Source organism: Gekko japonicus, unplaced genomic scaffold, assembly GCF_001447785.1.
Source record: "Gekko japonicus isolate JY-2015 unplaced genomic scaffold, Gekko_japonicus_V1.1 scaffold2598, whole genome shotgun sequence".
Lineage (NCBI taxonomy): Eukaryota > Metazoa > Chordata > Lepidosauria > Squamata > Gekkonidae > Gekko > Gekko japonicus.
This window is the reverse complement of record NW_015169861.1, coordinates 133,867-148,695: the sequence shown is the minus strand read 5'-3', so window position 1 is coordinate 148,695 and position 14,829 is coordinate 133,867. Positions and strand designations below refer to the sequence as shown.

Genomic DNA, 14,829 nt, shown 5'->3' with positions numbered 1-14,829 from the left:
TGTACACTTAAGGAATCATGCATCGAGACAACTGTATGAAACAAGGACTGATAGTTTTGCGGTGCATTCCTAACCAGAGTTACACTCTCCTAAGTCACTAGCTCGGCTTATGACTACACTGTTAGATGCTTACAGGACTAAGACTCAAAATACTAGACACAACAAAAAACAGTCACTCCATTTATAGTTCATGCCAGAGTAGTGAAGCAGGGGACAATACAAGTATCCATATACAGGAGAAAGGAAACACAGGTCTTTAATAATCCACTATTATATCTTTTGAGAACTTCAGCTATTTGGAAGCCTCCTACTAAAACTGCAGTTATCTTGTTCTGACATGAAACATTGCAAGATCGCTCTGGGTAAATGAGCATTTCCTTCTTACAGACCCTTACTTGAAACCACAAGTAATATACTTCAGACATGGAAGAGCAATTTTGCCACGGACTCCCCAGGACACCTGTGGGTACTCAGAATTTCCCCACAGCTAACCACGTAACTAATTTGTTTTACAAATGCAAAAGTGTTGGTTTGTTTTTTGTTTTTTTCCATTCAGGCTGTCAATAGTGCCACAAGAGTACACGTGGACAGGAGGTTCCAGTAAAACTCAGTGGGCACAACTGAGTTATCTGAAAGGCAGCACTGCATAGTGTTAAAGATATTAAACATTCAATATGTGATCCCTAACCTGGATAGCCCAGGCAAGCCCAGTCCTGTCAAATATTAGAAGGAGAGTAGGGTGGGCCTTGATTAGTATTTGAGCGTCTCTTGCCTTGAATACCCTATGGGGTCACCATAAGTCAGATGCAAACTTGATAGCAAAAAAAGGGGGGGTCCAGAGTGCACTGATCTACATAAACTGATTCAGCCCAGTCCTTCACGTATTTTTACTCAGAAGTCCTACTGAGTACAGTGGTACTTTCCCCCTTGTATGAAAGAATAGGATTGCTCATCAGCAACCTAGCACACAGTGATGCCCCTGCTCATGACACAGAAATCCCCCGTATCACCACCATCCTACTCTAGAGTCCTACTCTACCCAGAATAAATTTGAGTATTAAATTATGCAAAATGTTAGGCCCCTTGGATTTCCGAATATATGTAACCCAGCTACGCCATAAGAACTTTAATTCAACAGAACAAAGTACATACACTCAATCTGAGGAATAAACTCCACTAAACACTGTGGGACTTACATCTGTATAAACATGTTTAGGACCACACTGTAAATCTTTCCTGAATTTTAAGATAGATTTCCAGGGAACTTAAGAACAATGGAAGTATTCCTCTGAAATGTATGACAGTTAACCAGCAAATAAGAAATTTGCTGTAGAAATTACTGTAGACAATTTGAACTATCAGGCACCAAGTTAACAACACATTTAACCTATTTTAATACAATCAAAAATTAAAGGTACAAAACCTGTTCTAAAAAAGGATGCTGTTGTTTATTCTACTAGAAAGAGAAAGGAAGCTACTAAATTCATGGGGAAAGATGAGACACAGAGTAAAAGTATACACGGATATAGATGGGACTTCCACATAGCAATGATTGCAGCTGCGGCTGTTAATTAAGCACAGCAGCAACAGAGCTTCCACACATTGAGTTTCCCTGCATTTACTCTGCCGTAGTCCCCCACAGTAGCCATGCCTCCCTCCCCACCAGATGGTTTTGGGGCAGGGTTGCCTAGACCGACCATGGGCCATATGACCCTGATCCAAACCAAATATCATAACAAATCACTTGGCTTGCTGTTACCATGAATCTACAGTAAAACAAAATTGCACTTACCTGTAACTATTATTCATCAAGTATCTTCTGCACAGGCACACATGGGTACTGCGCATGAGCAGGCCTGCTATAAGGAAGCTATGTATCCTGACAGAGAACCCAAAGCCTGGATAACACACCTGCCATTGGAGAGGTTTTTACAACTAAAAGCCTCCAGGGGGCGCTGCGCACCGGAGCCAGAAACTTCTTCCCATCCAGGGACCACATGCTCCCACACAGCAGCACCCCCACCCTCATTACTTCTAGCGCCATCGAAGCCAGAGCCCACAGTGGGGCAGGAGAAAGGGTATGTGTGCCTGTACAGAAGATACTCGATGGACAATAGTTGCGTATAAGTGCAACTTTGTTTTCATCATCAATCTTCAGTGCAGTCCCACATGGGGATTCTAGCAAGCTACTCACCAAGCGGTTGGGCATGCTCTGCTCACTTGAACAGTGACTGAAGTACTGCCTTTCCCATTTGAGCTTCTCGCCTCGCTTGCAGAACCAAAGCATAGTGGTGTACAAATGTGTCTGCTGACAACCAAGTAGCAGCTCAGCAGATCTCCGTCAACAGTACTCCATCGAAGAAAGCTGCCAAACAAGCTATAGCTCTAGTAGAATGGGCGTGAATGTTTAGCAGGCAGAGCAACCTGGCCAGGAAACACAGGTCTTTAATAATCCACTATTATATCTTTTGAGAACTTCAGCTATTTGGAAGCCTCCTACTAAAACTGCAGTTATCTTGTTCTGACATGAAACATTGCAAGATCGCTCTGGGTAAATGAGCATTTCCTTCTTACAGACCCTTACTTGAAACCACAAGTAATATACTTCAGACATGGAAGAGCAATTTTGCCACGGACTCCCCAGGACACCTGTGGGTACTCAGAATTTCCCCACAGCTAACCACGTAACTAATTTGTTTTACAAATGCAAAAGTGTTGGTTTGTTTTTTGTTTTTTTCCATTCAGGCTGTCAATAGTGCCACAAGAGTACACGTGGACAGGAGGTTCCAGTAAAACTCAGTGGGCACAACTGAGTTATCTGAAAGGCAGCACTGCATAGTGTTAAAGATATTAAACATTCAATATGTGATCCCTAACCTGGATAGCCCAGGCAAGCCCAGTCCTGTCAAATATTAGAAGGAGAGTAGGGTGGGCCTTGATTAGTATTTGAGCGTCTCTTGCCTTGAATACCCTATGGGGTCACCATAAGTCAGATGCAAACTTGATAGCAAAAAAAGGGGGGGTCCAGAGTGCACTGATCTACATAAACTGATTCAGCCCAGTCCTTCACGTATTTTTACTCAGAAGTCCTACTGAGTACAGTGGTACTTTCCCCCTTGTATGAAAGAATAGGATTGCTCATCAGCAACCTAGCACACAGTGATGCCCCTGCTCATGACACAGAAATCCCCCGTATCACCACCATCCTACTCTAGAGTCCTACTCTACCCAGAATAAATTTGAGTATTAAATTATGCAAAATGTTAGGCCCCTTGGATTTCCGAATATATGTAACCCAGCTACGCCATAAGAACTTTAATTCAACAGAACAAAGTACATACACTCAATCTGAGGAATAAACTCCACTAAACACTGTGGGACTTACATCTGTATAAACATGTTTAGGACCACACCGTAAATCTTTCCTGAATTTTAAGATAGATTTCCAGGGAACTTAAGAACAATGGAAGTATTCCTCTGAAATGTATGACAGTTAACCAGCAAATAAGAAATTTGCTGTAGAAATTACTGTAGACAATTTGAACTATCAGGCACCAAGTTAACAACACATTTAACCTATTTTAATACAATCAAAAATTAAAGGTACAAAACCTGTTCTAAAAAAGGATGCTGTTGTTTATTCTACTAGAAAGAGAAAGGAAGCTACTAAATTCATGGGGAAAGATGAGACACAGAGTAAAAATATACACGGATATAGATGGGACTTCCACATAGCAATGATTGCAGCTGCGGGTGTTAATTAAGCACAGCAGCAACAGAGCTTCCACACATTGAGTTTCCCTGCATTTACTCTGCCGTAGTCCCCCACAGTAGCCATGCCTCCCTCCCCACCAGATGGTTTTGGGGCAGGGTTGCCTAGACCGACCATGGGCCATATGACCCTGATCCAAACCAAATATCATAACAAATCACTTGGCCTGCTGTTACCATGAATCTACAGTAAAACAAAATTGCACTTACCTGTAACTATTATTCATCAAGTATCTTCTGCATAGGCACACATGGGTACTGCGCATGAGCAGGCCTGCTATAAGGAAGCTATGTATCCTGACAGAGAACCCAAAGCCTGGATAACACACCTGCCATTGGAGAGGTTTTTACAACTAAAAGCCTCCAGGGGGCGCTGCGCACCGGAGCCAGAAACTTCTTCCCATCCAGGGACCACATGCTCCCACACAGCAGCACCCCCACCCTCATTACTTCTAGCGCCATCGAAGCCAGAGCCCACAGTGGGGCAGGAGAAAGGGTATGTGTGCCTGTACAGAAGATACTCGATGGACAATAGTTGCGTATAAGTGCAACTTTGTTTTCATCATCAATCTTCAGTGCAGTCCCACATGGGGATTCTAGCAAGCTACTCACCAAGCGGTTGGGCATGCTCTGCTCACTTGAACAGTGACTGAAGTACTGCCTTTCCCATTTGAGCTTCTCGCCTCGCTTGCAGAACCAAAGCATAGTGGTGTACAAATGTGTCTGCTGACAACCAAGTAGCAGCTCAGCAGATCTCCGTCAACAGTACTCCATCGAAGAAAGCTGCCAAACAAGCTATAGCTCTAGTAGAATGGGCGTGAATGTTTAGCAGGCAGAGCAACCTGGCCAGACCATAGCATTCCCTAATGGCTGAAACAATCCACCAGGACAAAGTTTGAGATGATGCCCTCTCTCCTCCATTAGGACCAACAAAACATATAAACAGTGCTCTATCCCTGCAGAACTCCAGGGTTCTTTAATTGCAAAACTGAAGGAATGGAAACCATGCAGAACCTAGATATGTGAAGAAAAATGTCTGAGGTCCAGAATGGGCCTAATCCCCCATTTTTCTTATCAACCAGGAACATTCGGGAGAAAAAAACCTCAGGTGCCTGGGACTCAGACACATCCCCTATTGCACCCTTGTCAACTAGAGTGATTAAAGTCTGGGACAGGTCTGGTGCTGCCTGGCTACATACCCCCAGGGGCAAGGAACATGGAGTAACTGACAAACTCTAACCTATAACCTGGTCTAACTATGGATAAAACCCACTCGCCGGAAGTAATAGCCTCCCAGGCAGTGTAAAACTGAGCTAGCCTGTCTCCAAACTTAACAGGAGCACAAACCACTTCTAGGCAGAAGGAAGATTTTTGGGATGGGGCTGCCTCTCTAGGAGGGGGTGGTTGGTGTGTCGACCTGGGTCAGCTGGAATCCTTAGGCCTATGATAATCCTGTTGTGGGGCAAATGGCTTAGAGGTAGGATACTGGGGCCCCGAAGGGTTAGCGTAGCAGTAATCCCTCTGGTAAGGGTATCGTAATAGCCTCCCAGGCAGTGTAAAACTGAGCTAGCCTGTCTCCAAACTTAACAGGAGCACAAACCACTTCTAGGCAGAAGGAAGATTTTTGGGATGGGGCTGCCTCTCTAGGAGGTGGGGTTGGTGTGTCGACCTGGGTCGGCTGAAATCCTTATGCCTATGATAATCCTATTGTGGGGCAAATTGCTTAGAGGTAGGATACTGGGGCCCCAAGGGTTAGCGTAGCGGTAATCCCTCTGGTAAGGGTATCTGGGCTGCCGTACAAATGGCCTCTGCTTGAATTGGGATGGGCCCAGTTGTGACACCCCCAATGACTTAGCCATCTGATTGTTTTTCTTTATCAGGGACAGTGTCTCATCAGTTCTGATAGAGAAGACTGATGAACCCACAAAAGGTAAGTCCTCAATCATGTGCATGGTCTCTACAGGCAACGTTTTTGATCTTAACCGAGCATGATGTCTGAGTATGATAGAACTTGCCATGGCGCATGCCGCAGAATCCGTGGAATGCCAACCTGCATTAATCTGCTACTTCAAGAGTTTGATAGCCTTGGTATACAGGACCTTAGCAAGGGGCCACTTGTCCTTGGGCAGAAGCTCCTAGAATATAATTTCCATCCCAGGACATCCAACTTCCATCCCTCTGTATCTGTGGGAGTGGAATGGTAAGCCTGATGGCCTTTAGCTTGCATTTCCTCCATCACCAGTGAAGACAGTACCAGATAAGTTATTAAACAGTCAAAACGCTCCTTCTTGATTTTGTAAAAATGTTCCACTCTTCAAGACATGGTTTGAAGGGATGCAGGCTTTTGCCACAGTTCTTGTGTAAGGTCCTCAAGACCCTCTAACACAGGGAATGCAATAATACCAAGGGACTCCGAATACAGGCGACTCAATACCTTGTCCTTTGGTTTGTAGGCTATATGGATCATCTGTTCCCCATACATACAGAGGTCTTCTGTAGGAGAGCCGGAGAGGGTTTTGCCCACCCTCTAGCCCAGACTCAGATCCGATGTAGTATTGGATCTGTTGGATTCAATGGAAGCATCCTCTCCCCTCACAGCAGGTATAGGAGAACAAAGTCTACATGAAACTGTTGCTGAAGGCAGATACAAGGAAGCACGATGAGGGTAGGGATATAAATTCGTCTTGCTGGGATGAGCAAAGCTGTCACCCCACTCTTCCAGATAACCTGGATACATTATGTATGGGTGCGAGAGCCATCACATAGGCGGCTGAGGCTGAGACCATGGAACCGTTGCCATTTGCTCTGGTTCGGAGTCACATGGGACTTGACCCATCAGTAAGCTCACTTCTGCTTCCCCATCTGTGCTCCCTTTCATTGTGGAGATATGAGGGCAAATGGGAAAGTCCACAGCATAAAGAGCTACAGAGAATGGCAATAATGTTGGTGGGATCAGGAAAGATCTGGACTTTCCCATCCACCACCAGCTTTGCTGCCTTCTTTCAAAAAAAGATAATAAAGCAGGTTTATTAAAGATCACAGAAAAGTCTCAGAAAAGGGGGAGGGAGTATGAAAGCACCAGGATGCTGAAAGTAAGTGGGGAAAATCCTGCTTTGCATTAGCATCCAAGCTAGTCCAAATACCCAGTGTGGCAGCAACTAAAATTACCAAAAAATAGATTAGTGGGAAGATGAATAAGAGTCTCGCAAAAGATGTTAAGAAACTGAGAGGGTGAGCTAAGAAAGAACGGATCTGTCACTCTGTAATTATAATTTCTGGAGCAACTTTTGAGGAATTGTCAGCACAAAGAACGGATGTGGAACTTATTGCAAACACATGCAGTAAAAGCAGAACCATTCTGATCAGAGAAGGGATCTTATTTGCCTATTCCTAACGAGGCCATTGGTCCAACTATCTTAGTACCATTTAATGTTGTTGACAGTCCTTCTCCAAAGTCTCGAAGCAGAGGGCTTTCCTGGTCTTGCTACACAAGATCCTTCTGAATCCAGGACCTGGGGTAAAGCAAGTACTCTGCCACTGAGCCACAGCCCTCCCCTAAAGAACCTCTCAGAAAGAATCCCTTTGCTCAAGAAAAATGGGATTCAGCTACTGACAAAGAAAGGTGATTATTAACCCTTCCATGTGCAAAACAACCGCATATTTAAGAGTCTGACGAGAAAATACAGAGCAATCCCATGACACTGAATTGCTCTATTAGAACATATGAGAGAGGTCTATGTCAACAGCCCGTTCTGCCTGTGCTTTCCTCCCCACTCCCATCAGCATGTCAAAAAGTTTCACCTCATATTATCAGGTATGCACATACACACAATTATATGATGATATGAGGTATGCACATATACACAAGGACTGGCAAAAATCCAAATATCGTTGACCGAACAAGCACAAAGCAGTCCCCACCAACCATACATCACACCTTTGCAAACAGCCCAAAACTGCAGGTTTACTTATATGGTTGCCAACAAGTCTGGAGAAGAGTGCCCTGTCCCTTTAACAGAGGGATAATAGGATATTATTTACATCCAAGCCGGTAAAAGCTTCAACTGCCCATTTTCCACACATCAATCCCCTATTAAATGGAAAGGCCTTGTAGCAGACCTATTTACTGAACCCTGCTGGGCCATCTTACACGGCTAGTAGCCTGCTTGGCTTGGTGAACCACAAGCTGTGCAGGCCTGATCTGGAGTTCTCTCGTTACAAAAGGCTGTGAAATAACCCACAAAGTCTGAAGGGGGGGGGGACAACAACAGATAAGACAGCCAGTTAAGACGCAGTATTCCCCCCCCCCCCCCACCCTCAACACTTCCAAGTTACATATCACAAAAGGCTGCAATTGCCACTAGTTTCAACATACGGAATTTCTCCATCTGGCTACAAACATTCTCTCCCCTCTCCCTCCCTCGAATCAAGCCTGGAGTTACTTCTAAGAGGCAGATTTCCAGAATTAGTTTTTGAGACTGAGTGGGTGTGAGAAAATTGTGTCTGGTGTAATCAGAACTGTTTCTTGGACAGGAACGAGCAGCTTCAAGCAGTAATTATCCATATTTTGTTTTCACTTATTAATAATCTTTAATTAAAACGACACTGATGAGGTTGGAAAGAAAGGCACCTAGCCCTTCACCAACCAGTGCGGCATAACAGTCAGAGTACTGGACTTCATCTGGTAGATCCAGGTTCGAACGCCATTCTGCCAGAAAGCTCACAGGGTGATCTTACCCCCAAGTCACTCTGTCTCCAGCTAACCAATCTCCTTAGGGTTGTTGGTGAAGATAAAATGAGGAAGTGATAATGTTGTACACCAACCTGAGCTCGCTGGAGGAATGGCAGGATAAGAATATACCACTCAGATAAATATTTGCGTATCTCCATGTGTGCCTCTGCCTTCCTCCCAGGAAAGATAGCTATCCAGAGGGGAAAAGGATTTTCATATAAAAGCTACAGAAACGCCAGCTACTTGGCCTTGGTAATATTCCACCCACCCACTCTTTTAGAGTAAGCAGTGATCACTCCCCACCCTTCTTTCTTCTGGCCTTAAAGGAAAGGTGAGTGCTAGAGGCTAGAAGAGCCCGCATCAGAGCTGAGCCAGGTGGACTGGGACAGTCACAACCGAGACACTGTGTGTACCCCAGATCTGGTAGAGAGAAATTTGAGCATGTACCAGCACCCAGGCTCACAGCACAAAACCAAGCTATCGGGACAATGTTGACCCCAGTGTTGTAGCTGGATGAGGCAAGCCAGGTCCAGGTGCCAGCACCCACGAGTGAAGAGGGGCTAAGCTTTCAACACAGGATCAAGCAACCAGTGGGTCTGAGAGGGCCAGACTCCAGGCTGAGCTGAAAGAATGGAAGGCTCACCTGGAAAGACAGCAGAAGGAGGCTGCTGGTCTGCCTGCAGATTCAGGAGAGAGAGTGTGCTACCTGATGAAGTTAGAGAAGGTTGGTACTAATTTCAATAGGGGCTGCCTTCTACTTGGCTCATCTGCAAAGAGAGACAGACCAGAAAGACCCCTTGTACACAGCAAGGGTGGACATCCAAGTTTTCCTTCAGAACTCTTGAGCAGGTTTGTGTTGATTATGAGATCCCACCAGAGTGGTGAATGGACAAATTGAAGCCACAACTAGGTAGGGTCCTGACTTGTGTGTCTGGACACATAGAAGGCAAGGACAGAACTGAATAGACACAGTTTAAGCAGAATCTGTGACATGGGTCGATTCTTCCAAAGATGGGACTCAGAAGCAATTTAGAGACACTACGTAAGAGAACAGATAATCCTACACCCAGCTAATATATATCTGTGGCTTGAAGTGGCAGAGGAAAAGTCGTCAACTGACATAAAAGCTCTAGCGCACACAGATGGGTTCTTGACAGTTGTGTATCTGGGTGTTCTTTTCACTCCCAACACTAGCTTAAATGGATAAAAGAATTTTGCAAATAGTCAAGGAGCCAGAACCAAATCATCCCTTTTAAATGGATGTCCATACCCCAGAAGAAACAAACATACACAGGGGTCATTTCATAGAAAAAGAGGTGCAGGAGCTCATTAGCATAACTCATTAGCATAACTCGTTTGCATATGCCACACCCCCTGACATTACCAGAAGTATGTCAGAAGGCAACACCCACCGCTCAGGCTCCACTGGACTGTTTTGGATTGCTAGCTATTGGGGGGGGGGGACGTGCAGATCTGCCCTCACAGAGGAGGGAGAGCTTGTACCTGAATAAAACTTGGTCTTAAAGGTGCCACTGGATGTTTTGGACTGGGGGGCCGGGGGGAGCTCTTGCAACTTACCTGGCTGCTTCTTGCTCTGACTGAGGGCTGCTGGGAGCAGGGGGTGGGGCTTGTTGCATGTGCCCGCCCCCTGGGCACTTTACTGCCGGAGCTCTGCTCTTGTGCGCTCCTGCAAGAAATGACCCCTGAACATACATATGCCTAGAAGATACAGCGTTGATTTACTGGAGGAATATGGGGGTCTAGAACAGACTCATACTGACTTATAAGTTGCAGAGTGACTATACTGCACAGGCCTTTATGAAACTCTTTTTCTTAGAAAACTGCTTGTAAACACAACTATAGCCAATCAATTCATACATTTAAAAAAAAACAGTGAAAAGACAGAATAAAAAGTAACAATCCCTAAAGAATTTAGTGGCAACGGTGGCATAGGCAGGTCCTCGGACTTGCCTTCAAGCAGTGGCAAAGGCCAATCCTACTGCCAGTCGCATTTTTATTCCACCCTCCCTCCAAAGACCCTGGGATGGTATACATGGTTCTTTTCTCCACTATGCTCTCACAGCAATATTAGAGTGAGAGACAGTGACTGGCGCAAGGTCAGTCTGCTGACTTTATTGCCATGGGTGAGATGTGAGCCCAGATGTCACCAATCATAGTCCAGCACTCTAATCATTATACCATACTGGCTCTCTCTGTTCAAATGGATTTAGGTCTCTGGATAGGAAACACAGAGCTCCTGTTTGGTGTGTGCTGGACAGCTGTATCCTGTCGTGCTGCTCAGCAGGCATAACATCACAGAGACCTGCCAGGAATCCTTGAAATATGGGGAAGCCCCTCTCAGAAATGGAGCCCAAACAAATGTCCCATCAGCAGGAGGCAGTGCAGGACTTTGGCAGCAACGGCCTAGAAGAAAATGGCACATAAATGTCAGTATCAGTAGAGCTATCACTAGGGATTCAGGCTTATATGCACCTGATGGGAAAACTGAATCAGATCAAAATCCCAGAATCTTTGGAAGAGCCAATTAAGCAAAAGCCATTACTATTTTAGAGTCAGTGTGGCAAGTGCTTCAATTAAAATTAAAATCCAATTTACAGCCAAGAATGTGCTAATAATGTTGTTTTCTCTCTGGACTGAAGTCGGGAATATTGTTTGGCACTGGTTTTGGCATAGTGAGAAGTATCCATTTTAACAAGCTTTCTGGAAACACGGATACACTGAACTGATTGCTAAGCTTTATTGAAGTTCAGTTTCTCCCTTTGTTCTGATCAACAACTGAGGGGAGTGGTCTTGCTGGTGGGAGGGACAGAGTAGGCTAATTCACCCAATTAACTCTGAACCTCTAAAAAGAATTTAAGAAAACAACAATAATCAGAGCCTTTGTAACTCATATTGGAAAGAGGCCTTTATAGTACTCAAAGGTCAGAATGGGACTGGGGCCATGAACTGTTTGATAACTTTTTGTCAGCCATCCATGATGACAAACACCAGTTCTTCGCAGATAGTTATGCATCATAAGCAACACCCCAAAAAATTCAGGAATTTGTCTGTACTTCCACAGACAGCAAAACTGAAAATTTAAATCTCAGACCGACCATGAATTAAGTCACCATGTTCTTTACTGCTAGCATGCTTTTGTATAGAATACAGAAATGATGCAACTTTTCACTCCCACTGAGTATTTAGACGAGTCTGTCTCAGATGGTCAAGGAAGAGAGGCCAATCACTGACCAATGACTACAGGGGAAGAGCTATTCAGGGACTGGATCAAAGTGGCAGCACAGATAACTGAGATAAAGCAAAGCTAAGATGCTGAAAAAATAGTTCTTACAGAGCAGCTTCAAGAAATGGAGGCTGTACAAAACAGAGAAGGAGATCAAGCTGGGATGAGAAAGGAGAGAAGGGAGCAAACACTGCAGAAAGGTTTAAAAGTAAAGACTAGAAGTCCTGAGTTGCTTAAGTCAGCAGCACTCCTAAACAGGTCTATGCGTAATCTTACTCAGGTCTATTCAATCAGGGTTACTCCCTGGAAAACAGTTTTAGGATTGCACTGTAAAACAGTGATAGGGAGTTCCAGTGCAATGAAAGGTCTGTTCAGCAGTTTGCAAGTGTGTTTTAGGTTCGTAACAACCTCCTCCCCTCTCCCATCCAAAGTCTCTGCTCCGGACCTAGGTTTTGCTCTCATTTGCGTCATATCCTTGGACATCTTATAGTAACTTCAGATCACTCGCAGACAATTTTCTCAAGGGTACAAGGGGCTAAAATCAGGTTAAACTTTAAGCCATTACACTAGATAAACAAAACTGTTGGTCTCAGATTTTGTTATAGTTTCTCCCAAGTCTTGAAACAGGCTTAACTAGGCACAATGCAGGAAACCCATGACCAGGACATTCAACATTTTGTTTTTCACTTTAAAGTAAGCATTTTGTGAAACTATTAATCTGAACAAGACCACAGTAGTAGGAAAGGGGTGTTTAACCCTTTGTTCCTGTGCCACTTACCAATTCACAATCACCCACACATAATAGGGTGTGTGTGTGTCCCTAAACCTGACTTTTACAAAATTAAAAATAAGGCGAGTAAAATGTACACCCTAGTTCTCCCAATCACAGTCTAAATCACTGGTTCGTAACAGCAAAACATCAACTCAAATATCCTGTACCATTGTTAAAAACACACAGAGCATAACCACACAGGTCCAAAATTCTCTTGGCCTTATTTCAAGCCAAGGGATAACCCACGAAGTACATACTGTATCGACAACTGTTAAGAAGGTACAGCAAAGCTGTTAAAAGAGAGCTAGTGTTCTGCAGCAGTTCAGAGTTCTGGAATGTGATCTGGGAGAAGATCCTGGTTCAAACCCCACTCTCTGCTAGGGCCAGTCATTCTCACACACCCTAACCTACTGCGCAGACTTGTGAGGATAAAACGGAGGAAGGGAGAATCGTGCATGCCGTCTTGGGCTCCGTGGAGAAAGGGCAGGATAAAAAAATGCACTAGACAGAAGAGTGACTGGATTATTAGCTAAAATGGAACAAAAAATGACAAGGTGGGAGGAGAGATATTTAAAAGAATGTAACAGTTAAGGCTTCTTGGAATCCCCCTCCCAAACAAACAGACTACTAATAAGATACTTTACGGAGTAGTATTTCAACAGTTAGAGCTAAAGAAAGAACAATTCCTAGTCCGTGGAAAACAGAACAGTTTCACGGTATGCATATTTCAGTTGGTTCTGCACAGATGTAAGACCTAATGTGTTTCCTTGATCATCCTTATTTACTTATGATAAAGCATTTTACCAAGCAATGTCACATTCTGTTTCTTCAAGATTTAAACGAGTTCACACAAGACCGTTGCGTATGTTTTAAGTGCAAGTATACAGCAGGAAGATGTCTGAAAGTCACTTACAGTACAGTCTTAAGCACAGCTACACCCTTCTAAGCCCACTGACTTCAATGAACTGAAAAGGGCGTGTAACTTTGCTTAGGACTGAACTGTTAGTCAGAAAGGATAGCCCTTGCGTAACCTTTGCTTATACTTCTTCAAAAGCAGCAGACGTAAAAGCAATCCTCTTCCTCCTCAGTATCCCCCATTATTGCTCAACTACATCCAGCTACCCAGAACATTACTCATATTCTCTGATTCCATACCTGGCTAGTACCCATGGGGGAGGGATGCTGTTTTACATAACAGGGATATGAGCATACGCTTAATCATGGTACCAGCAACGTACATCTTTAAACACTAATGTTGTCCTTCTGTGTGTGACCTTCCTGTTCAGAGTCACCATAAAACGTCTCTGCAAGTTACAACAGATCGACATTTCATGTGTGCTCAGACACCAATACGTGTGTATGAAGAACAAAAGCCATTTCCTTTTAGGGCAACATGAACATGGAAAGAAGGAAGGAAGGAAGGAAAGCTCGAAAGACACATTAAAACGGTTCTGTTTCATTTCTTTTATTTCCACTGGATTGCCAAGGGGATGTTTTCCCCAACTTTTGGTGCTGTTTTTCAACAAATAAGGCTATTAAAATAAGCACAGCATCAGGCTTCAGATAGGCTTCACATACATAAAAACAGGTCTAGTCAGATGATACTTTTACTCCCCCCCCCCAAACGCTATTGGGGAGACCAACAGTATTCTATGCAGAGTGACTCCAGTTTAAGCCTACTGGTTTCTATGGACTTAGAAGGATGTAACTCTGCTTAGAATGGTCCTGTAAGATCCCAAGCTCACACAGTCATACCTGCAGTCCTATAGGAAGAAGACGCCAAATGAGACCAAGGAGACACCATTCTCAGTGTCCTCCTCTCCATATCCCCAGTGGCAAAGGACTGAGTGAACAAGTCCAGTGCACACTCAATCAGTTCAGTGGAAGAAGAGGTGCTTGACCTGAAAACTATTTTAATAATGATGATACTTAAACCTCATTACAAAAGAAAAGGTTGGTACAAACAGGACTACACGCACAACGTAATGAAATTCTCCATAAAGGAGAACCAATTTCTGTTTTTTCAGATTAATCACAAGGTATGTCTTTGAAACGGAGATGAGCACCGCAACCCTAGAGTCGGACTCGACTGGCTTTTGAGCAAGGGAACCTTTACCTTTTTATGTCTTTTTCACGATTCATTCCAACTATGACATTTGGGTTTCTGATGGAGAGCAAGGAAGGTACAGGCCAGCCACAAAAGCATCACAACCTACTCAATGGAGCTGTGCCCAGTCTAGCTCTGTGCCCAGTCTAGCTCTGGTCTCTTCTGACTACTTACACCAGGCATGTCCAACTTCGAACAGGTAG

At 44.2% G+C, this 14,829-nt stretch overlaps 1 protein-coding gene across 1 annotated transcript in view; it reads right to left on the bottom strand.

Annotated features, from left to right (window-relative positions):
* The window catches only part of DGKQ (diacylglycerol kinase theta), a 69,957-nt gene extending 67,670 nt beyond the window's left edge, over window positions 1–2,287 (bottom strand). Inside the window, exon 1 of the mRNA XM_015417410.1 lies at window positions 1,912–2,287. Coding sequence (XP_015272896.1) covers window positions 1,912–2,287 — 376 coding nt within the window. The remainder of the gene's footprint in view (window positions 1–1,911) is intronic.
* Between the last annotated feature and the right edge of the window lie 12,542 nt (window positions 2,288–14,829).